Source organism: Nannobrachium achirus (genome assembly GCF_963921795.1).
Source record: "Nannobrachium achirus genome assembly, chromosome: 7".
NCBI lineage: Eukaryota > Metazoa > Chordata > Actinopteri > Myctophiformes > Myctophidae > Nannobrachium > Nannobrachium achirus.
This window is the reverse complement of record NC_137816.1, coordinates 39,600,199-39,625,797: the sequence shown is the minus strand read 5'-3', so window position 1 is coordinate 39,625,797 and position 25,599 is coordinate 39,600,199. Positions and strand designations below refer to the sequence as shown.

General features: G+C 42.0%; 1 protein-coding gene across 1 annotated transcript in view; it reads left to right on the top strand.

Annotated features, from left to right (window-relative positions):
• The window catches only part of cdh15 (cadherin 15, type 1, M-cadherin (myotubule)), a gene marked incomplete at both ends in the record, with an annotated part of 56,220 nt that overhangs the window by 16,227 nt on the left and 14,394 nt on the right, over nucleotides 1–25,599 (top strand). The window contains one exon of the mRNA XM_080730221.1: nucleotides 18–131. Within this exon, the coding sequence (XP_080586347.1) occupies nucleotides 18–131 (114 nt within the window). The remainder of the gene's footprint in view (nucleotides 1–17; nucleotides 132–25,599) is intronic.

Here is a 25,599-nt window from a genome sequence, read left to right as displayed (position 1 = left end):
TGTCTCATCCCATGCAGGACATTCCAGGCAAGTTCCCTCCGGTCCTGTTCAGGCCAGAGATATTTGATGTCCTCCACTGCCTCGAGCACCGGCGTCCTGGTTGCATCTGCCACCATTGGCAACACATTGAGGTTAGACAACACACTCCATATTTGGCCGTAGCTGCATTGGGAACTCCTTAGATGGTTATGGCTGAGTGATAGTGGTCCACTCACTGGCCAGTCCTCCCTTGAAGGAGTAGTTCACCCCCAAATAAGTAAATTTACTGTAATCAATTTGTTTTTGTCTTAGGAATGCGACAAAAATGTTTATTGATGTGGCATGAGTAATCAATAGAAAAAGTCATTTTGGGGGTGAACTACTCCTTTAAGCCAATTTTAATAAAAGACAAATAAATAAACAGCTTCTCAATCATTAGATTAATCAAAAAGTAATCAAATAATAGTGTTGCTTCGTGCGTGATATGGACAATTTGACTGATATCTGTCTGACTGCTCAGAGATGCAACGGAAGGCTGTTGTGCTGTTGTGTTGAGACGTTGAAACTGCTTGAACCCCAGCATCCATATTCTGGGTGGGGGGACATTAGCCAAATACTTTTGATGAAGAGATTTGGTGTAGATGTGGAGAAAGCAGGTCCACATAAAGAGCCAGCTCAGGTCCAGTTTACTAAGTCTAGAGGACAGAAAGATCAGCCAAACAAAGCCTGCAGAGTGCAGCTACTGTTGGAGCACCACGTCCAATGCTGCCAACGGACCCCAGAAAGGGGGGGTGAGAGAAGGAGTGGGGGAGGGGGGTGCGAAGGGGTTAAGAGGAGGACCGCGTCAGCGGCACATCCAAGCGGAAAGAAGACAAGTGGCGGCAACGACAGGAAAAAGACCAAGGCTGCCCATGTCCCCATGTCTCCTATGTGTGCCCCCCCACCCCCACCCCCACCCCCGACTGCAGACAAGCATATGTGGGCTGACAACATGACATTGCCAGTGGAGGGAGAGAGAGAGAGAGAGAGAGAGAGGCGAGGACCGGGAGCTTCTGTGGCCCTGACGTCCCTGGCTCTGACAGCTGATGGGGGGAGATTAGACTCAACGCTTGCTGGCAACTGTCAGCCCCCCACCCTCCCCCTCCCCTCGCCGCACCCCAAAAGCCACACGCTGCCCTTTACTCACCTCCAACCAACCCTTCACCTCCGGCCTCCTGCCCCACAGCCATGCAAGCAGAGACTGGCATATACTGTATGTAGTGTGTGCATTGTCTGACCCCATTCACACACACATTTCAATCATTTATTTATGTCCACATAAGAGATACAGTACACAGACACAAATATTACAAGGTGCTGCAATAATGTACAGTCGACAAATCCTGGACAAATATCCAATACCCACACATCATTCAAGGGTACAAGTAACAACGCCTTCGCCATATTTGGCGACTACCGATTGCACAGAATTTTGCAAGGCGTTTAGCTGCTTTTTTTGGCATCCCAAGTTGTTGGAAGCCTCTTACAACCAACCTATGTACATGTCCTAGGCTGCCAAAGATGAACACAAATAGATTGCACCTATAGCCTAGCTCTGTGATGGTTCGTAGGAGCGGCTGGTATTTAGTGACTTTAGTCATAAAGGCTTCTTCCTCTAAGCTAGAATCAAAGGTACAGGCCACTTCAAGAATGGAAACTGATTTGTCTCCTTCACATACACACACACGCACACGCGCACGCACGCACACACACACATTGCTCAAACATATATAGGCCTATATACGCACGCATACGTACAGTACATTTCCCAGACAATGGTCAGAAGTGTTGAATGTTCAATGAATTCGCCTTGATTTTCTTTGTGCAAATTCTGTGCAATATTGCTTAGCCTTTGGTTCAGCCAGCTAAACATAGAGTCCTAAGAAAATGGAACAAAGGGGATGCTTTGATCCATTTGTACACTCTCCGAGTTAAATTAACACGGAGGGTTTTACTGTGTAGAATGCAGGAAGCCTTTTAGCCACAGTCTCACAATGACCATGGTCAGGAATACAAATATTCAGGAGGCCTGAGAGAGAGTTTATATAAGCCGTCTGCCAATTACTGTACACATTAGATACCTATTACTCGTGTGTGTGTGTGTGTGTGTGTGTGTGTGTGTGTGTGTGTGTGTGTGTGTGTGTGTGTGTGTGCGCGTGTGTGTGTGTGTGTGTGTGTGTGTGTGTGTGTGTGTGTGTGTGTGTGTGTGTGTGTGTGTGTGAGACAGCGAGAGAGAGGGAGTTGCTTGTATATTTGTATATATTTTTTGTAAGAAATTAGAAAGCTGACATTTTCCTCACTGACGGATGGAGAAGATGTGCAGTCTAGCTCTGTACAGCAGTGGTTCTCAACCTTTTCAGGCCGTGACCCCCAAAATAATCATATTTTAACTGGGGACCCCCCACCCTGACGAGCACTAAGAGTTGAGGCATTACATTTTGTATAACACGGTTCTATTGTGAAAATACACAATACATGCACAATGCATACTCAATACATGCTCACAACGCCTCGTGTTTTGAGCATCTATTGATCTAGTGATCTAGATCATCTAGTGATTTGCTATTTTTACAATTTCTGTATCTAATATTTGACAATTTGGCCAATGTTTAATTTGTAATTTTAGGTATTAAAACGTCCTTAAATTGTCACTTTAGAAATGGGCAGATACCCTCTATACATTTAAACGTTATGTTGGTTTGTCTACTGTTGAGAGAGAAAACAATGTTGCACATAAAGTTAATCATCTGGGGACCCCCCCAAAATAAATTGGGGACCCCCCTGGGGGTCCTGACCCACAGGTTGAGAACCACTGCTGTACAGTACAATATACATTGCTTGTGTGTGCATGCACACATTGTCTGTATGTGTTCTGTGCACGCGCACAAGTGCGTACGTACATGTGTGCGTGCGTACACGTGCGTGCATGCACGTGCTGAGGCAGACATCCACCTAGGGAGGGACAGTACAGTATATGTCATCGATTGAGCTGCAGGAAGAGGCCTATTATCTCTAGCCATGGTTCAAGCGGGGGAGTCAAGTGTGTCATATGTGTTAGCTCTAATTGGCAGCCTACCCTGGTGGAGACTGACTGAAGCTAAGGCTGGAATAACCCCCACCTACTCCTCTCACCCTCAAGCCACATTTATAGCTCATAGTACGAAGGTGTCACTTGCTGGAAATAGACGATCTACAAGCTCACAACGCGTGGCATGGCGATGTATTTGTGAGCTTGTAGATTGGCTCTATTTGGCCACCGTACAATGGAGCATATAACTAAGCATCACGCCAACAGTGCTTGACAATTCTTACCACATCTTATCTATTAGCCTGCTGTTACATTCTGCTCTGCCTCTTTCTTTTGTTTATGTTGTTGTTGTTCTGGTCAGGACAGGAGGAGCCCAACAAAGTCAAAATGTAATTTGGACGTCGTCCAAATGGAGGCGAGCATCAAATCTCTTGCCTGACTGCTAGCGTCCGACATCTCAACACCACACTACGTGGGGGGAGAGAGTCTGACATTCCGGGCAGACAATCCATTTCGGCGGGGGGGGGCTAAAGCCTATTGACGTCACACACACACACACACACACATACACACACACACACGCGCGACGGCGACGTGGCGTGACATTGCAAAAATACGTTATTTCTCATAACATATTATATGTCTGCATGTTTACGTTAGTGCAAAATGGTATTAAAACGTGAAGAAACGGCACTATTTCATAGTTTATTAAAATAATACGAGTCAAGTCTGACTCCGCCATGACAGTTTTCACGGACCAATCAGAGTCCACTAGACTCTCACGTGGGCAGAGGACACCAATCAGAGTCCACGAGTGAGTCTTACGTGAGCTCAAGAGCTCTGTTTGGAGGGGGCTGGGACCGGAGCAGCCACACACGTGCCCCAAGCATACAACCCTGATTGGCCCATTCAATGCGCCCGCTCTTCGGGCGCCTTCGAAATAGATTAAAATGTGTGCAGCTTCAGTCCACACTACAAACCACCCACCAGCAGGGGGGGGTGATGTGCGGACTGAAGTGTCAGGCTATCAAATCTCCACTCCTGAAAGTGGTGGTGAGCAAGTTAACTAGCAACTACTGCTTTAATCCAAATATTGTTTGGATTATGCTTGGTTGTTGTGAGTGTTATTTTCTTTGTGCAAGGCTATTCTATTCCACCCTGGTTTTCTGACTGGCAAAAAGGAGCACACCGGAATACTGCCTGTTCTTCATCTATTCTTTACTTTACCTTCTGTCTCCATGCTTGAGATTTGTTCTGCCTTCTGCAAGGTCTCTCTAATTAGAGAGCCTTCCTGTCTTAACAATCTCCACCTCCTCTCCTCTCCTCTCCTCTCCTCTCCTCTCCTCTCCTCTCCTCTCCTCTCCTCTCCTCTCCTCTCCTCTCCTCTCCTCTCCTCTCCTCCTCCTCTCTTCTCCTCTCTTCTCCTCTCCTCTCCCCTCCCCTCCACTCCCCTCTCTACTCCTCAGATGCTTGTTAGATGGTCCTACACTGCCCTCTGCAGGAACGTAACAATTGTTCAGGCATTTGTTGCAGCCTTAAAAAACTGTCAGATAACGTTTTTGATCCACCCACAATGAATAACAATACATGCAATGCACTTATTGTTAACATATCCATTCACACACGGGTGCCATATTGTTGGAGGTGAAAGATAGAAGGGGAAAAAGACACATACATAGAAATAAACAAGCAGACAGAAAGAACTATAGGCTAGAGACAGAAGACTGACAGACACAATGACAAAACAATAGACAGCAGGTGTGAGTGTCATAATTGCGCCCCCAAATCAATCTGATATTTTATGCCTTAGCTGAACCAAATCAAATGGTGTGCATAATTTCCTCCAAGGCTCTGTGAAATCCTGATTATCCATTCAAAAAGATATCCGTGTTCAAAGAGATTATTCTTCCAAATGGATTAATCAGTGTTTGGTTTATTATTTCTCCACAAAATCTAAAAAATGTAACCCCCTTTGTTCCTATTAGTTGTCTAAGCGCACCATCCTTGATTAGAAATGATTTTATTTAATTTTATCAAGCTATAAACAACATCAGGGTGACACTTTTTCTTATACTGTATGTATTTACTTTACAAAATGATTATCTACCTCTCACTCCTGTGTCAGATCATTCGGGATTTGACTGTGTATGAGCTATGATCAGATCCCCTGAAACCATGGGTAGTCTATGTTTAATTCATTGTATATTCCATTATACTACTTTGTTGCTTGCCGCAGAGCTTATGTAGATCTACAAGTTCTCAAGAATCTGGCTTAAGGTACTGACTAGAGTGTGAGGTTTACTACAGGTTTACGGGGTCTCTTCACAAATAGAGGTTGGGGCCGCTACGTACCCGTTGTACCTGCCTGTTTGTGTCCCTTTGGTGCCCATACTGTATATGGAGATATTTGTATCTGTCTATCTACCTGTGTCCCTTATGCCCATATATGGAGATCCATGACGTCATTAGCCAATTGTAATGTAGGAATATTGTGGTGGGTGATGGTGGCATGGGAATGGGGGCTGTGTATGGTGATATGTGGTGGGCTTTAAAGTATGATGGGGCCAAACAAACAGAGGACGCTTTTTTGAGCGGTGCTAACCGCTCCTACATTTGGCTTCGTGTGTAGGTCCCTATGTGACTAACGCCACACGAGACTAACGTCACACAAGACTTAAGCTGGTTGCACACTGCTGTGTTTTTTCGTTGCGAAATGCGTTTTTCAGGGCAAGGAGAGAGAGAGATAGAGAGAGAAATGGACCCATTGGTCCGAAAATAAATACAAAACGGCGGCAGTGTGCAAACATGATTGACATACTGTAGAGGTTGATTTCTTTATGTATGTGCTCCTATATTCGTCCGAAAAAAAGCAGCAGTGTGCAACGACCGTCAACGAACGTCATAGAAAGTATGCATAGACCGTCATGATCACCAGATTCACCACAGCTGTGCATGGACAGAATGGTCCATACAAGGAGACATGCACGTGTGTGTGTGTGTGTGTGTGTGTGTGTGTGTGTGTGTGTGTGTGTGTGTGTGTGTGTGTGTGTGTCATGTTTGATTAGCCAGGCTCCTCCTGCCTTCTGATTCGAAAGGTAGGAGGAGTCAGTTTACTAGGCGAAATACCAGCACAGGTGCAATTCTTTCTAGACATATAAAAATATTTTTTATAGCACCACCAGGAGGCAGATTTTTGCTAAATAAATGTCTTGATATTTCTCCTACAGATCTTGTCCAAACATCATGCAAAACTGTACAGTATGTCTAGTCATTTGAATGTGATGTGATCAACATGGATCTGCCAGATTTTTCATCCTGATTGGCTAAGATTGGCATCTAAAGTTAGCAGGAGTGGCTTGTTTTGAACAAAATGCCTCATATCGTCGTTGTCGGGTGGAAAAACAAAACTGTTCGTTTTTATTTATTTATTATCTATAAAATTTACTAAACTAGTGAAAACAGCCGATCTACAAGCACACAACGCCTCGCATCGCGAGGTGTTGTGTGCTTGTAGATGACTGATGATTTTTCTAATCACATTAGAAAAATCATCAGCCCGAGTCGACTCGGCTGCAGTACAGTAAGCAGCTATGCTACTGCCGTTTACACAGGAAGTTCACAGACGTACTGTATAAATCTGGCCAATGACCCGGTCATCAAGTTATTGGCTTATTCAACAAAAAACAAAAGATCTCATGAATTCAAGGAATAAATTAGCCTTCTGAGGTGATGCTTGGTATCTAAAGGTTGAGAACCACTGTTCTAGGTGAATAAATATCAACAACTAATAATGAATTACCGGTGCTGATGATTTCAACATTAGCTCCTCAAAATCTAAATGAAACAGTTATATTAAAGGAGTAGTTCACCCCCATTGATTAGTCATGCCATGGAGACTTGAGTTCAATAATATATTTAGTTTTTTGTCTCATTCCTAAGACAATAATTAAATTAAAATTTAAAAAAGGAAATGTACCCTGACAGTTTCCCCATCCAATGCCATGCATTTGGGTCCCCATCCAGGGCCATGCATCCGGGTCCCCATCCGGAATCAATGGGGGTAAATTTACTATAATCACATTTTTGTCTTAGGAATGCAAAACATACAAAGAAATATTATTGAACTCAAGTCTCTATGGCATGAGTAATCAATAGAAAATATTCATTTTGGGGGTGAAGTGAACTACTCCTTTAAGTAGGGATGTTTCTGGCCAATTCATCAAAAATATATCTAAACCGACATTTTATAAGAATAACCGACTTAATCTTGCTCATGGAGGTTAATCAATTAATCGAAAAATATTTAATTATTTACTTAAAATATATTTTTAAAATGTCTTATATAATGTCTTATATATCAATAAACCAACATGAAAATGTCAAATCAACCAAATTGATTAGTCGGATTAACCATGTATTATACGGTACTTTGTTGTACAATGGTGGTGTACAAAAATAGGTGATCTACGAACTCACAACGTGTCGCATATACAGTAGATCTTCTATTTTCTTCATGTTCATTAACTGCAATCAAGGTAAAAGTTTGAAATCACTAGTGATATTGATTTGAAGTCATATAGCCCAGCCCTACATGCAAGGTATTTCATTTATAAATACTGAGTTACCGATAACCAATATATTGTTACATGGTTTGTTATTGTCACAAGTACAAGTATAGGCTAATTAAGAATTATATCCTACTTTACTTATGGGGGCACAAATAATTAGTAAGCAATGCTGAGGTATTAAAAACCACTAATAATGAATTGCTAAATAGTTAACTGTTGAAGTGAGATGGTATTATTCACCACTTTACTTTCTACTTAATATGCAAAATATAAAACCGAAGTCTGCTGAAAATGACTGGACATCTGCTCATAATGGTTATTAGTTATTTGTTCTTCAGGAGGAAAGTCTGTGTCATTAAGATTCTTTAATTATTGATTAGTTGAATATTTTGCCGGTAGTGACTGATCACCTAAGATATTAGCCAATGATAGCTTAATGTCCTGCCTAAATGACAACATACTGTATGACTGAGGAGTTAATATAGTGCTATTAATTGGTCCCTGCAGACCCTAGTTAAGTAGTAATTACAGAACGGTATTTTAAAGAGTTACCACTTGTATTAAAAATAAATAACGAAATAAAGTATTATTTTCATTAATGACACGCTGTCATGTCTGCGTTATGTTGGTCTCACGTGGCCAGCCTTCCAATCTCGCTTCACACCGAAGCAAGCCTGCAATCGTGCGTTATTATCCCAGCGTATGTTGATTGTAATCACTACCAGTAGTATCAGAATTGTATTTGATTAAAAGTACATTAAGTACATAGTAAGTACAAGTATTGGTGTCAAAATATACTTTCAGTACCAAAGTATCTCAAGTTCTCATTATGATCTACAAGCTTGTAGATCGGCTATTTTCGGTAAAGAGCTTTGGTGTAGAGGGGAAAAAGAGCAGACTGAGTACAGAGTGAAAGGTCATGTTTATTAAGTATTGACAGTTCAACTGGTTAAATATCGGAAATCACAAATTGACATGAATCCAAAATAAACTGATGATTGTGCTGTCAAACAATGAGACTATATGGAATCTATCATTCCATATAGTTGAAGGTTGTGGGGGTCCCTGCTTCATCTCTCTCTCAACTAAGGGGTCCTTGGCCTGAATTCTGAAAACGTTGAAGACCCCTGACTTATAGTAAATAATATTACAGTTACTTTCCAGAAGGGGGCAGTAGAGTGCTTCTACCCGGTCTATGGCAAAGGTCCAGAACTTCAAGAATAATTTGTGTCACTTTAGCATCCAGACTTTTTAAAAATAATTACGCTGCTGTCATGATGATCCATCAGAAACACTCCCTATAGGCCCAACTGAGCTTCCAATGTCCTCCAGAGTTAAGAAAATATGGGTCCAAGTTATGGGCGTGTGATATTATAGCTTTACCCCCACAACCATGTTACGCATGTGCATGTAGCGTGGTATGGGAGACTGTTGTGAGCAGGGGCGTCACAAGGGGAGGAAAAGTGGGACTGAGTTACTAGGGCCCAAAGTTGGAGGGGCCTGGAATTATTTTATACGTTAGCTATTGAAAAATAGCAGATATACAAGCTCACAGCGCGGCACTGCGAGCTTGTAGATCTGCTATTTTTGAAAAGACGTGAACATGTGTGCAAATCTTTGAATATATGTATTTTTTAATTTTGTTTCTTGGGGCTCCCTGGAAATAAATATTTTGAGATGGGGGTCCGTAGCCAAATACATACAGAATAATTTTGGGGGTCCTTCACATGAAAATGTTTGAGCACCACTGACAGAATCATAGGTTTTTCAAAAAACCTTAGAAGGATCTGAAATATTCAAAGACTTGCACAATTTCAAGATTTTTCAAAAATAGCAGATCTAAGCTCGCAGCGTGGCACTCGGTCTCGCTGTGAGCTTGTATATCTATTTTTCAATAGTTAAAGCACAAAATAATGCGTAATAATGCGTTCCCAGTCTAAATGGGTTAAACCCCCTTCCCACTATGAAGAACATTCATGGGGGCCCCGCAGTGAATCCTTGTACCCAGGGCCCAGAATTTGGTGCGACACTCCTGCCCCCCACAACCATGTTACGCATGTGCATGTAGCGTGGTATGAGAGACTGTTGTGAGGGAGGGAGGAAGGGTGTGTATGGGCCGAAGAGTTAGGAGAATGGGGCGGCTGCTGCCAGCTGCCGCAGCCTGACATGACAGAGACAGGTGCTGTACATTCACCCCTTAGGGATGATGAACACACACAGATTCAGGAAACCACGCAAACGCCCACTCATCATCAAGCAATGTTAGCAGGCAAAAAGCATTTTGTTTCACTCATCTACTCTGTCTCCAGTACAGTGGTTCTCAAAAGCCCCTTTTCCACTGACATGGCTCAACACCACACGACTCCACACCACCCACTTGTGCCAGGTTTTCCACTACAAGGACCTGGGTAGAGTGGTGTGAAAGCGGTACTAAACGTGGTACTAAAAAGTATCCAATCCGTTGTTGTTGCTGTATTTATATGTGTTTTTCTGCCTTGGCAGTTTGTTGTTTGAAAAAAAAAAAAAAAGTAAAAAAAAAAAAAAAAAAAAAAGTATCCAATCCAGAGTAGGTCTGAGCTAGGCCAAACAGGGGCAAACACTTCATGATGACTGATCACTCACTGACTTCTCATTTAGACCACCAGGATATAGTTGTAATACATGATAATAGATTTGATTGTGTTATAACCACTATTAGAATCTATTATAGTGTATTATAATTATCATAGTAATATATTAATACTTTATATTGTATTATAATCACAGTTATAATCCATTATAGTGCATTATAATTAGGATAGTTGTAATACAAATTTATATTGTATTATAATCACAGATAAAAGGGTAAATTTCTTTCTTACTGATAGGAGTACTTTTGTGTAATGGAAAATGTAGATATTTGTTTGTGGTGCGGTATAGTGTTGTGTAGTGTGGGGCTAAAGCTGCAGTCAAAAAGGGACTAAAGTGGTGTCCCGAGGGACCCTCAGAGTTCCTTCAGGGGGTTCCAAATGGACCCTTACAGCTCTGTAACTCTGAGTGTAAATGAAACCAAATGGTCCATTTGGTTTCATTTGTACACTTTCAGTTGGAGGTCCTTCACATTAAAACATTTGACCACTGCTCTAGCTTAAGCTAGCTAGCCCACCTAGTAGACCACGGTCTCTGTGTGATCACTAACTTTTGCTCTAGTCTATGCAAAAGCTTTTACTTGTTGAATTTATTCTGTGTCACTTTTCTATCACAGTGGCGGTGGATCTTAGATCTTTAGTTTCGTCTTTGAGACAGAGTAGATCAATTCCCTGTTCAGTTGTAACTAACCCTCCTCGTCGGAGATCCCTGTGCCAAAGCAAAGTAAAGACAACACAGGCTGAAGATGTTTAGCAGTCAAACGTCCATATCCACCTTTGACCTGTAAACAGACCTGCTGAGAGGGTGGTGATGGCTGTTGGCAGGGGTGTCACACCAAATTCTGGGCCCTGGGTACAAGGAGTCACTGCGGGCCCCCCATGAATGTTCTTCATAGGGGGAGGGGGTTTAAATGAGTAGTTCACCCCCAAAATCACTTTATTTCCTATTGATTGCTCATGCCATGGAGACTTGAGTTCAATATTTGTTTTGTATTTGTCGCATTCCCAAGGCAAAAAAATATATATATATATATATTTTAGTAAATTTACCCCCATTGATTCCGGATGTCGGAATCAATGGGGGTACATTTATTGTAATCAAATTTTAGCGACAAAAAACTATAATAAAAAATATTATTGAGCTCAAGTCTCCATGGCATGAGTAATCAATAGAAAAAACGTCATTTTGGGGGTGAACTACTCATTTAACCCTTTTAGACTGGGAACGCATTATTATGCATTATTTTGTGCTTTAACTATTGAAAAATCGTGAAAAGTCTTCGAATATTTCAAATCCTTCTAAGGTTTTTTGAAAAACGTACGTTTCTATGTCAGTGGTGCTCAAACCTTTTCATGTCAAGGACCCCCAAAATGAAATGTATTTGGCCACGGACCACCATCTCAAAATATTTAGTTCCAGGGACCCCCCAGAAGCAAAATTTGAGTTACAAATATTCGCTTAAAAAATACATATACTGTATTCAAAGATTTGCACACATTTTCACGACTTTTCAAAAATAACAGATCTACAAGCTTGCTGCGTGGCACTCGGTGCCGCGCTGTGAGCTTGTATATATTCTATTTTTAATAGCTAAAGTATAAAATAATTCCAGGCCCTTCCACCTTGGGCCCTAGTAACTCAGTCCCACTTTCCCCCCCCTTGTGTCGCCCCTGGCTGTTGGGACTGGTGTGTGGAGACCACTCAGGGCTCTGGAGGACTCTATACCCTCACCCCCTCAAACCTCTCCAAAGCTTCTTTCATAATGTGTTGCCCTGCCTGCCCTACACACACCTAGCTGGCTATAGCTATCACTGCCACAGGAGTCTCTGCCTTGACATCACTCAGAGATGACCATAGATCTTCATCTTCTTTTGACAGGGAGTCCAAAATAGCTAGGGATCAAAGGGTGCTGTCAGAATGTTGTGCATTTTCAAGGGCAATAACACGGACAGCTCTGCCTTAACAGTGACCGTCCATATGCTGCCTTAGAGGCTCCCGTGAAGAGAGGGCTAGGTGAAATGTATTGTCTGTACAATGCTTAAAGTAGGGGTCTTCAACGTTTTCAGGCCAAGGAGGACCCCTTAGTTGAGAGAGAGATGAAGCAGGGACCCCCCACAACCTCTTCATAGATTCCATATAGTTTCATTGTATGACAGCACGATTATCAGTTTACAGGATTGGGAGGGTGTGTATGGGCCGAAGAGTTAGGAGAATGGGGGCGGCTGCTGCCAGCTGGATTCATGTCAATTTGTGTTTTCAGATATTTAACCACTTGAACCGTCAATACTTAATAAACTTGACCTTTCACTCTGTACTCAGTCTGCTCTTTTTCCCCTCTATCCGATCTACAAGCTCACAACGCCTCGCAGCGCGAGGCGTTGTGAGCTTGTAGATCTGCTATTTTTGGTTAAAGTTCTCGGAATATGGACACTATAGGGTTCAAGTGAGGAGAAAAAAAGTTTCTATCACACAAAGATTTGGAGGACCCCTTGTAGTAACTCTGAGGACCCCCTAGGGGTCCCGGACCCCCTATTGAAGACCCCTGGCTTAAAGTAATGAAATTATTATATCCTGGTCTGGAGTGCAATGATGGGGTGCTACTGCAGAGCTTTAGAATCCCGGGTTTGAACGTGACGTTACTTGCTCCAAGATCTAAGAGTGATTATTACCTCATGAGGTGCAAAACATTGTTTTATTGTTGCCTCGGGCTCTACAGTCAAAACATTGACCTTCCTTCATGCACTGTGACTCTTTCTACACCGGCACCAGCTGCCCTGCTTCTTTCCTCAACTCCATTATTCCCTCTCTTTCCATCTCTTTCACTCTGTCTCTCTCTCTCTCTCTCTCTCTCTCTCTCTCTCTCCCTCACTCTGCCTCTCATTGGACTGTGAGTGACAGCACATGTGCTGGGGTACCGGGGAGGGCCACTGTTGAAATTCTAACCCCTTCCCCCAAGTCTCCGAGACCTACCCCAGCTATGGCCAGGGAGGGGCTGTGAGAGACATACGCTGGGGGGGACAGAGACACACACACTGAAAGTGGAGGCTTGGAAAGGCGAAAGGAGGGGGTTCATGATTTGAGAATTTTGGTCCCATTGCCCAATACTGCCCAGAGCGTGGAGGACTTTGTGTGTGTTGGGTGTCAGAGGCCTTAACACCAGAGGGTTTTAAGCAGGCACAGAGGATGGCAGCCCGGGTGTTGGCAGTGTTGTGTGTTCTAGGATCTCTGCATTGGCAGGTAAGAAAAATGATTTCTTCTTCCATCAGTGACTCAACAGAGAGCAAATCAAATTAATACAATTTTAACCCCACATTATGAGGTCAATTAGAAACCTGTGAAATGATGTGACCAAAGTTCGTATTAACTTAAATATTGAATTCTGCAATAGGCCTTTTCATGTAAAGCATATATGTGGCATGTGGGAGGAAATATTATATACAGTGATGCAGCACTATACTGTTCTCTGCTTTTCAAAAGGACATTTACTAGGAGGCTAATAGCAGGTTTATGGATGAGTTGAATGCTTTCGCTTCGGGTCACTTATGTTAATTAAGGCATTTGAGAGAAAATGAAAATGTTTGCTTTCTATTTTCTTAGAGTAGGATCTCGGTTGAGGAATGGACTTAAGCTGTGCCACTCTTCAACTCTACAAGTCATTCATGTTTATATGTGCGAACTGTTGAACTAAACAGGAACCTACTTTCATCAATAGAGGCAATAAACTTGTCTGGATCCAAGGGATGTGAGTGAAATAAACATTTCAGCCTAGATGGAGATAATATGATGGATAGCGTTTGAAAGCACAGGAGACTACAGATGTGTTTAGAGGTATCGGGGCATCATTAGTACCCTCTGTCATCAGACACCATTATGAGATCTAGAATGGATGGTCATGTAAACAGATATTTTACCAACTGCACTTTGTTTGGAGCAGTAATGGAAGCCAGGTTAGGGCGTGAGAGAGAAATGACCTCCACTGAATCTGGGTTGAAGACAAATGGCCTTAATCTGCTCTATAATTAATGATAACTGTTGCAGGTGCTATATATCAGATACAATTAATATCTGATTATGTGTATTCCAATCCCTGAAATGTAAGTAAACTCATGAATACATTAAGTAAAAAATATTCCTCATGGTAGAAAGCCTTTTTTTTTTAATGCTGACTTTATGTTGTGTGAATCAGTTACATTGGTTGATTTTTGAACGTGGGAGTGACAAATCATTGATGGAAGTAGGAAGATAATAACCAGTTCATCATAGCCATGTGTTTGACACAACATTGGGGAGAAGTAGTGAATTATGGCTAGCATCACGGATTTCTAGTTAGTTAAAAAGGTAATGTTTTGCACATCCATGTAATCCGTCGCTGGTGTAGGACAACAGCTTAATGCTTTGAAAGTTTTACTGTGCAAAATCAACAACTCCAAGTTTAGTCTTCCTCAGGTGAAGATCATTACAGTGACCCATGACTCTTAGGCTTGTGTCACGTGAGCAGAATGACGCAGTAGGGGAAAACATATGCAGGTTCTATACACACAACAAATGCAGAGACAGTTATGTATCTTTTAAGGAATCACAGTACTGAGATGTGCTAAGAAGACTACCTCATACAAAAGTAATTACAAAGATAGTTTAAAAATACTCCTATAAAAGCATACAAAGGTAACTGTACAAGCGACCTCACTGTTGTATTAAAACAGTCATGTGTTCATGTGTTGAAGGTACAAGGTACAATTAAGGCAACACTTGATATGACAGATATATCAGAATGAATGTCAATTCCGACAGGTCAAAATGCAAAGCAATTGGCGCACACAATCTACACACATCAAGATGGCAGTTCAACAAACCAACAGCTACTGAATCTGTAGAAAAAGCAGACAGAACAGAGGTTTTTCTGTTTCTTTCCTTTGACAGCCTCACTGATATCATCAAACCATGACGGCATTAAACTGAAAAGGCATTTCTGTTAAAGATGTATCAAGCGTATAACTAATATGTCCAGTTATGCACAGATCATAAGCATTATTAGATTATACAAGCCCTGGAATGATTTCAAAGCCCACTTGGAATCTGTCGGCTATCTGTCGGCTGATCAATTAAAGGGGTATTTCACTTTAAAACACTTCTGTGGTCATTTTAACGTCTTCTCTGGCTATTGTGTGCACCCTATATAGTTTTAAGTTGCTTGATTACTTAATTTTCACCATGTTAGATTCATTGAAAACACACGTCCCTGCATATCTGACTGATATTGTCCTTCTAATGCGTGAGGGGGCCGTGTTTTTGAGCGGTGGTCACACCGTCTCCATAGCGTGGCCGTGTGTGTATGCGTGTATCCATGTATCTATGTATTTGTGTGTGTCTGTATGTAGCCTGAGTTACCGCTGGGTGACCAGAGAGGTGCTGTTGAGCCACCTTGAAATGTACATGCACGCATGCACACACACACACACACACACACACACACACACACACACACAGCCTTGAAATTAATGGACACCACCGATTCAGAAAAAATGTTAAATAATATCAAGAATTTGGAAGGACGCTATCAGTGAGTCTAACATGGCTAAAATAGAGTTTGAAGTTACAATGATTTTATATAGGAAGGGGGCATGTCTGATAATATGCCTTTAATATACAGTAGGTCCCAGTTTTTACAGTATTCTGCATACAGTATACATCTGAGACCCATCACAGCTCTGTGTGGTGAAACCCACATTGGTATGAATTCCACATTGCAAATACCATAGGTGTCATAAGTCAGAGTGGGCTGGTGACAACAACTGAGTGAGGTTACATTACACACTGCGAGGACTGTGTTTGTTTTCAACGAGTTCCAGCCAGGTGGACTCCATGCAATCAGCAATTAATTAGTGTGAGAAATCACAACATTTATCTCACTTACAATAGCCGGTTCTCCCAGTGCCAGGCCTTTCATCAGCTTTGCCTGATGACATTTATTCTCATAATATGCTTTCTTTTTTTAGTTTTTAGGTTTTTACCCCCCCCCCCCAACAATACATTTGTATTGTTTTGAAATGACCTATTTTAACGTCTACACACTAAAATCCTCAGTTTCTCTTTCTTTTTTACTCAGAGAGTGTAGCCTACCGATGGAATGGGTCCATTTGGTTCCATTGGTACACTCTCAGAGTTAAATGAACGCTGAGGATTTTAGCGTCTATACTGAGGGTGGGATATACAGTGAGGAGTGGGCAGAGGCCCCAGCTGTTTCCAGATGCATACATGATGCCATTTGTCCCGCTCTGTAATCCCCCAGGCGGAAAGAGGAGAGCGGGCCGCTCCTCAACCATGAAATCAGGGACAAATCGAGAGTCCGCAGCAGCAGCCGGCTGGTGCTGAGTACTTCTTACTCATTGGAAACAATCAGTCTGTGCACTAGGACAGCTGGCTAAATCACAGGATACCTGCTGGCCGTTTTACACTGTCGTCTTGGTTTCAGAGAGAGAAAGAGAGAGATTTGTTCTAATAAGCTATAAAAAGCAAATATATACATTGTTTGACACGTTATAACACATCGGTAACAGTATTATAGATCAGGGGTCTTCAATGTTTTCAGGCCAAGGACCCCTTAGTTGAGAGAGAGATGGAGCAGGGACCCCCACAACCTTATCATATAGATTCCATAAAGTTTCATCGTTTGACAGCACAATCATCAGTGTATTTTGGATTCATGTCAATTTGTGTTTTCAGATATTTAACCACAATACTTAATAGACTTGACCTTTCACTCTGTTCTTAGTCTGCCATTTTTCCCTCTACACCAAATCTCTTTGCCAAAAATAGCCGATCTACAAGCTCACGACGCCTCAAGCTGTGAGGCGTTGTGAGCTTGTATCTGCTATTTTTGGCTACAGTTCTCAGAATATGGACACTAGGGTTCAAGTGTTTAATATAAAAAAGGAGAAAAAAAGTTTCTATCTCACAAAGATTTGGAGGACCCCCTGTAGTAACTCTGAGGACTCCCTAGGGCAGGGGTGGGCAACTTTGATGATGGTGAGGGCCACTATTATTTCCACCTTCACTCCAGAGGGTCACATTGCATATTGCTACGTCCTACTTTGTCATTCTAGTATCTCATACAAAAGAAGCAAAAATAGCCGATCTACAAGCTCAAAACGCATAGTGCTTCTTTTCAATTGGAATCCTGAATAATTTTTTGTTATTTTTTTTCATTGGAATCCTGAAATGTAACATTTTGATTTAATTTCAAACGCTTTTAGTTTTATACTCATGTAACTTTATGAACATAAATACAAATACATTGGACATAAAAAAATACATTTTAATACTACTATTCTAGTCATTAAGCTACTAATATAGACTGACGGAATTAAAGCAGATAATGTTTGGAATTGTGACAGCTGAAATCAATATCAGTATTCTGGTATTAACCTGAGGGCTGCATTAAATGAAGGTGAGGGCTGCATGTGGCCCCCGGGCCGCCAGTTGCCCATGTATGCCCTAGGGGTCCCGGACCCCCTGTTGAAGACCCTTGTTATAGATGGATGATTTGGTCTCACTTCAGCATTTTGAGTTCCAAATGAGTAAAAGAAGTCTGGGTTTCCGAGGCTACAAATGAGTTGACTCAAATGCTAACTAAGGATAAAACAACAACAATAACAACAACCTCACACAAACTGGTTTAGCAGGATGACTGAAGTAATTTAATGGTAAACCTGTATAGTGCTTAATAGTCGCGATGTATACATTCACATTTAGTTTTTGTCAGTGGTGTAAAGTAACTAAGGACTTTTACTTAAGTACTGTACTTAAGTACAGTTTTGAGGTATTTGTACTTCACTTGAGTGTTTCCGATTTCCAATAGTTTTACTTCTACTGCTACTTCTCGGATCCAAATATTGTACTTTTACTCCATTACATTTATTTGATAACTTTAGTTAAAAGTTGCTTTGCAGATAAAGAATTATAATATTATAAAACATACATAAAACACCTTAGCCATATTTTATACCTTGGCTATTTGAAAATAGCCGATCTACAAGCTCACAAAGCGTCACATCGTGACACGCTGTGAGCTGTGAGCTTGTAGATCTGCTATTTTCAAACATTTCGCACTTTTACTTTTGGTACTTTAAGAACTTATTGAACTTTACTTCTACTTGTAACAGAGTATTTCTATATTGCAGTATTGAAACTTTTACTCAAGTAAAAAATGTCAGTACTTTTTCCACCACTGGTTTTTGTGGTTATGAAAATGTGCTTGTGTTCCATGTTAATTTATTGAGGAGTCTACTACTTTCTTCTCTCATTTGTTATACTAGAAGCCTGGCCGCCCTTCGGGCGGCCGAGCGTCTAGTCGGCAATTTATCTCTATGCCTGTGTCCATTTATGCCCATATATGGAGATATATTTCTGTCTGCGTCCATTAATACCCATATATGGATATCTCTGTATCTGTCTGTCTTCATCTTGAGCAATAATACGCAGCCTGCTTGCTTTGCCACCCATGGGGAATGATGCCCCTCCGGTTGTTAGGCGATCTTTCTAGAGTGCAAAGTACAGGAGTGATGTCAGAATGAGTCAGCAGAAGTGATGTCAGAATGCCCATATGGAGATATCTGTCAATCTGTGTCCATTTTATGCCCATATATAGAGATCTCTGTATCTGTCTGTGTCATAAGACCCGTTTTGACCATATGTTTGCCTTTGTCCATTTATGACCATATATGGAGATATGGAGATCTCTGTATCTGTCTGTCTGTGTCCTTTTATGCCCATACCGGTATATGAATATCTCTGTCGCTTTTTGTTTGTTTCCTCTTCAAGCAGAATACGCAGATGTCAGCAGCTAGATCTGTGACATCAGAACGCGTCATACTGATGACATTCAATACGTACAACCATGGCATTTTTTGTTGACTCATGTGGCGTACGTGATGTCAGAGTCTTTTATGAAGTGATGTCACAATGAGTCAGCGCCCTATGGTCAGCGCTTGTGCCGTTTTCCTCCGAAACAGCCTGATCTCAACAATCAGCTCCGCATACGGTGATTCCGAACGTTTCGCGCCAGTTCGGGAAAACCGTGCGTCGTGCTGGGTCGAGGCCGGGCACGGCACTCGTGCCGAATCTGCGGTTCTCGAGATACGCGGATTACATCTACGCATACACGCACGCTCACAGAGATTTGTCGCATTTATTGTAAGATTATAAGGTATTTATTTTTTCAGTGATTTTGGAGACTAAGTTATATCTACGTTGTTTATTTAGTGTTGTTATCTGTGTGTTTTAGTTAACAAGCTTACTCAGCAATCATACAATTCAGACATCTGCATTGGGGGAAGACACACTTGGAGTGGCTCCAAAAATAGAGTGTTCAGGCCTGGGCCAAGTAGACACCACTTGGCGCAGGCAGTGGAAGTGAGACGGCATGGGACAGACAGACAGACACACACACACACACACACACACACACACACACACACACACACACACACACACACACACACACACACACACACACACACACACACTGGCACGCACGCACGCACACACGCACACACACTCTTACTCATACACTGATATTGAATGAATGTGTGACTGAGCCTGAGGACCGGTCATAGAAATGACCAGTCAGCATAAGGGACACCTGTGTGACCCCCAACCTTTTGGCAGAAAGGATTGTCAGGCATGCTATGGAACATTTCTCCATTCCTGTGTGGCCTCTCCTAGAGCTTTATGACTGACCAAGGAATAGATATTTTTGATAATCCGATTTGAATCACACTCCTAACAGACGATCAATGCCAGCTCAGACTGAAGTTTGGTTTATACTATGTCACATGACGGTGTTGCACACCGTAAATAGCAGAGCTATGAGTTCACAACGTGTCGCAGTGTGTTCTCAGCTACTAAGCAGTAGCCACCATATCTATTTAAATGTAAAATTAAATAAACTTGAAAAGTAAAACTGAACGCTTGCAATCTTATAAGCATGAATCTTAGTTCATGCTGGTTGGATTGGTGGTTTTACAAAAAAAAAATCTAAAAAATTGTTTCATACATCTGTACATTGTGCAAGTACAGTAACGGCAGGGGAAGCCGTTAAGAACATAGGCAAAGATCTGAGCTCTCCGCGTGCAAAAGTTTGAGTGTGTAGAACCAACCGTGTCCCCAGACATGCTTACTCGGTTATTATGTGAAAGTCCTACAGTATGACGTCGTCTGACATCATACATACAATCCCTTTTATGCCTATATATGGAGATTCCTGTCTGTAGAACCAACCGTGTGCTGTGACCCCAGACATGCGTCTGTGCGTGTCAGTATCTGTCTCTCATATCAGTCCTTGTCCCCTTTTATGGGCATATAAGGGATTCTATTAGTGTGGCTAACGGGGCATCATCTGGGAATCAGATTTAGAGGTCCGCGCCATATATGGAGATCTAGGTGATGTTCCAGTCGTCTCCCATGTATGGATATACAGGGTTTGATCTTTGATGAGGTGATGTCAAGCCCCCAGGACCGAGGGGGAGCTTTAAAGCAAAATGGACATGGTGGCCGTTTGAGGTACTGCAGTTGGGGCTTCTAATCGCTTCTAATCATGAACGCGCATCTAGGCTTCTTTGTATTGACGCGCGTTCATACCGGAAGTGCTCGTTCATGAATTAGAGCCCCAGCGCGTCCATGAACATAAACTATGACGCAAAACGCGTCACAGAAGCAAAATAGAAGCCCCACTACGTCACGTTTCAGAGGCGTTTCAAACGCGGAAGTACGCTTCATGCGCTGGGTGAGCAACTCACTGCAAGTGGACGGGCGGGGATATCCGGTGTCCTCTCTATTCTTATTATAACTCTATGGGTGATGTCTCATGATGTCACAATGTCAACAAAATTGAGGCGTTACAGAAGGACGTATGGAAAAGATGTGCCAGTTTTCATAGTTAACTGCAACCTACGGTCGTAATTAATACTATAATATAATTAGTCTTGTGGATCTCTACTTTGTGTAGTGGTAAGCTTAACAACTATTTTTTTTTTTTTAAGATTTGTTTTTGGGCTTTTATGCCTTTATTTATTGGACAGTAGACTGACAGGAAATGGGGGGAGAGATGGGGAGCGACACGCGGCAAAGGTCGTCCGGATCGGGAATCGAACTGGTGACGCCACCAGGCATCCATGCCTATGTGGCAATACCTAACTGGAATGCGCCTGGACCAGTAGGCCAGCGGGCTCCCCCAGCTTAAAGGAGGAATACAGACCAAAACACATATAGGGTTAAATCTGCCTTTTATCATAACCCTTCATACCGGTACCTGCTTTAGTCGTTTTTTTTCATAGCTGCCCCTGTTGCTAGATTTCGGCTGCCCCTGTTGCTAGATTTTGTGGGCCCTCTCATAACTAACACGGTGGATTGTCCTCAGGCGAGTGCGGTTATTTCTTTAGCTTCAAAGTTAGTATTTTTCTATTAGATTGTGTTTATACAACGTTCTGAGACCAACCAAACCGCTGTTTTGAGCTCACAGGCACCCTTACTTGACAAACAGACGAGAAGATCCTCTGCTCAACCAAAGATATTTAATTTATGAAGATAGCTCAACATCATTGGATCCACTAGAGTGCAACATGGTACACAAATCCTACAAAAAGCCTCCTAAGTGGGGGCCGGCTCTGACGGCAAATCTCACGCACGTCCTGTTTACTGGTGCTATAGATCCCGCGAGAGTGTGTTGCTAGGACAGCTAAAGAGCAATAATAAAGTCGATTCTCTCCTTTGTTGTGTTGTTGAAAAAAGCCACTTTAGTATGACAATTTTGTTAATATTATGTGGCTTGTGAAGATTGGGTCCAATATTTAGTTCAGTGACCATAGCTTCTGAACTATTATTTTGCTCTGTGTTCACGTTAGCTCTCTCATTGTAAATGAATAGACTCCAAACATGCGTCCGCCTCCTAAAAAGGTATCCACCTACGTCACGCAGAAACGGGAAGTACGGATCTAATCCACCCTCTTGCTATCGCCCTCTTTGGCTCAACTCTCTTGCTGCTCTGGTGCAGAGCAGTAGCTGTTTGACAAGTAAGGGTGCCTGTTTGGTCAAAACAGCGGTTTGGTTGGTCACAGGACGTTGTGTAAACACAATCCACCGTGTTAGTTATGAGAAATCTAGCAACAGGGGCAGGGGAAATCTAGCAATGAAAGAAATTGACTAGAGCAGGTATGAAAGGGTATAATAAAAGGCAGATTTAACCCTATATGTGTTTTGGTCTGGATGCCTCCTTTAACAACTCTTAAAGGCTGAACTGAAATAACATTGGAAAACAGAAACAGAAATATGCACTGCAAGCCACAGCCGAATGTCATACAGTCAAATAATGGCACTGGTTTTTCACATGAATGGTTTGAACCAGCTGACACAGCCAGAGCCAGGCATGTGTGGTATAATCTCTTGAGGAAGGGAAGATGGACAGCAACAGTAGTTCATTATTAGTTTTCTCTGGGAAATTCCAGGCCTCATAAGACTCCATATGTGTAGGATAAAAGATGTGAATACATGTCAGAGATGTAAATCATACTATATACTTGATTTCATGGTAAGATTATAGCTGAACTTATTTGCTCCAGAACTCACGTTGTATGTGTGTGTGTGTGTGTGTGTGTGTGTGTGTGTGTGTGTGTGTGTGTGTGTGTGTGTGTGTGTGTGTGTGTGTGTGTGTGTGTGTGTGTGTGTGTTTCTACTGATTTGTGCATGTGCCCTGATATGGCCACATATGGGCATATTGGTCGAATCGGCGGTGCAATACAGGTGGGCCCGAATTTCTAGTCAACATAAATGAGCACAACATGAGCTGAGTGCAGTTCATCCATTGCATGACCTCCCTCTATACTCATTCTGAGTTTTGAGTGGATTTTGACCATCATACCAAAGAGAGAATTCTCCATCTCATCCATTAGCTTTTACTAGCCCTTACCCGTTCAAAGATATGAGCTCCGAAATGATGTGCAGTGTGTGGATTATGGGATGTGCACTGTGCACACAGTATATGAGGGATGGAAAGTAACTTTAACTGGTGCTTGCATGCTAATATGTAGGAGCATCAATGTAAGAAATACCCGTTCCATTTAACGGCTACAGAGATACTGTGTACCGATCTGCATGATTTTGGACAACATCTGTAACAGGGCCAGAACCACCCCCCCCCCCCCGCCCGCCCGCCCGCCCGCCTGCCCGCCTGCACACACACACACTCCCCCCCCCCCCCCCCCCCCGTGTGTGTGTGTGTGTGTGTGTGTGTGTGTGTGTGTGTGTGTGTGTGTGTGTGTGTGTGGGTTTGTGTGTGATTGTGCATGGCCTGAACAACAGCGCCCCTCCCTTAACATGTGTGGTCACAAAAGGTACTGTAGGCTAAATAGATATAGATACACCATAAAAATGCAATTATACAGCATACGATTTGTGAAAGTGACAAACGGGCTTCACAGTTATGTCAGGTGTGTTCATATGCTGATGGTGATGCGATTTCAGATCAATTGCTCCAGCCACTGAGGAGAAACGCGGTTTCAGACAGACAGACAGACACTCAGACAGACAGACAGACAGACATTCGGAAAATTATATGTTAGATTGTGTAACACAGCTGTGTGTTACACACAATTCATGAGTGTGTGTGTGTGTGTGTGTGTGTGTGTGTGTGTGTGTGTGTGCTCTCTCTCTCTCTCTCTCTCTCTCTCTCTCTCTCTCTCTCTCATGTCACCTGCACGTGAAAGGTCAAAGGCTTTGACCTTACATGTGCAGATGTAGGCATCTCTCCGAGTGTCAATGTCTTCTATCCATTGTTTTTTTTTTTTTTTTCAAATACAAATTGTGTATGATTAAGCACAGGTAGATGTATCCTTTATTGGTCTATAGGTATATAACACTCTTCATTTCATGGTCCTCCTGTCTGTGTGTCTTAGAAGATAGTTTCACAGTGGGACATTATTACCACTAAATGTAGCTCTGAAGCTCTCCCTGGTATAAGGGTATATAGCCAAGCTCACAATGCCTCGCGCTGCGAGGCGTTGTGAGCTTGTAGATTGGCTATTTTTTGGAACAGAAGTTTGGTGTAGAGGGAAAAGAAGAACAGACTAGTAGGTATTGACAGTTCAAGTGGTTAAAGATGAAAATAAACATTAATCCAACCTACACAGGTGATAGTGTCTAAACTGTAATATACAATGTACATGGATGTACATTTTTCATCTGCAACACAATTTTATACGATATGTAGTGGGGGTCACTGCTTCATCTCTCTCAGAGCTAAGGGGCCCTTGGCCTGAAAACGTTGAAGACCCCTGCTGTAAACACAAGCCCCTAGCAAAGGCCATCAGGTCTGCCCCTATCTTTTAATGGCTTAATTCTGAATTTACTGTCACATAGTCATAATCTATTGTTAGGGCGTATATGTTGAGGAACACTTCAAGCTTGTCTTCAAATACTGTAATTTGTCTTTAATTCATTCATCATTAAAAGACGACAGCATTAATGTGTGTGTCTCAAAGTTGGTTTTTAGACAGTTCAGAAACCTTACTACCAATGACATCGTCAGTGTCAATTCTAAGCTAATGGAAACTACAGAAAGTTAGCACACTGAAGTAAAGTAGAAGCTATATTGTTCTTGCATCAAATAGAGAAAATACATTTTGGAATATTGTTTGAAATGACCATTGATGATTTAATCTGTAGGCACATCAGTCTATAGGTGTTTGTTTGATTTAACATAATATTTCCAATGCCAAGAAGACTCTCTCTTTGAATTTGATTTATCCAATTGACAACACTAGTTAGTGTGGTTGCCAGGGCAACCACATTATTACTCTGGGGAATTTTGCATTTTTCAAAACTCTTAGTCTCATTGACTTGAATGGGAAACTCCATATATAGTGAGTAACTTTTATGACGTAACTTTTCCCATTGACTTTGAATGGGAAACTCCATATATAGTGAGTAACTTTTATGACGTAACTTTTCCCATTGACTTTGAATGGGAAACACCATATATAGTAAGGTAACTTTTTTTATGTAACTTTTTATGCAACCACACTCGCAATTTCCCAAATTGCAATTTCTCTAGTTATTATTATTATTATATTTAAATTGTCTCAAGAGTAACCAATCATCATCTCAATAGAGCTACTGTCAAAGCCTGAAAGCCAAACTTTCTTTCCTCCATTAGTGGCCCTTGGTAATGATGTGCTCAAAAAGCCTTCCGTGCTACTCCAAGGGGCTAAGGTGAAAGGCCAGGGTGTAAAAGTATCAGTAAAAAACAGATAATCTGTGTGTAGTGTCATTGCCCTGCCTGTCAGAGAGGGCAGACATGGTGTAATT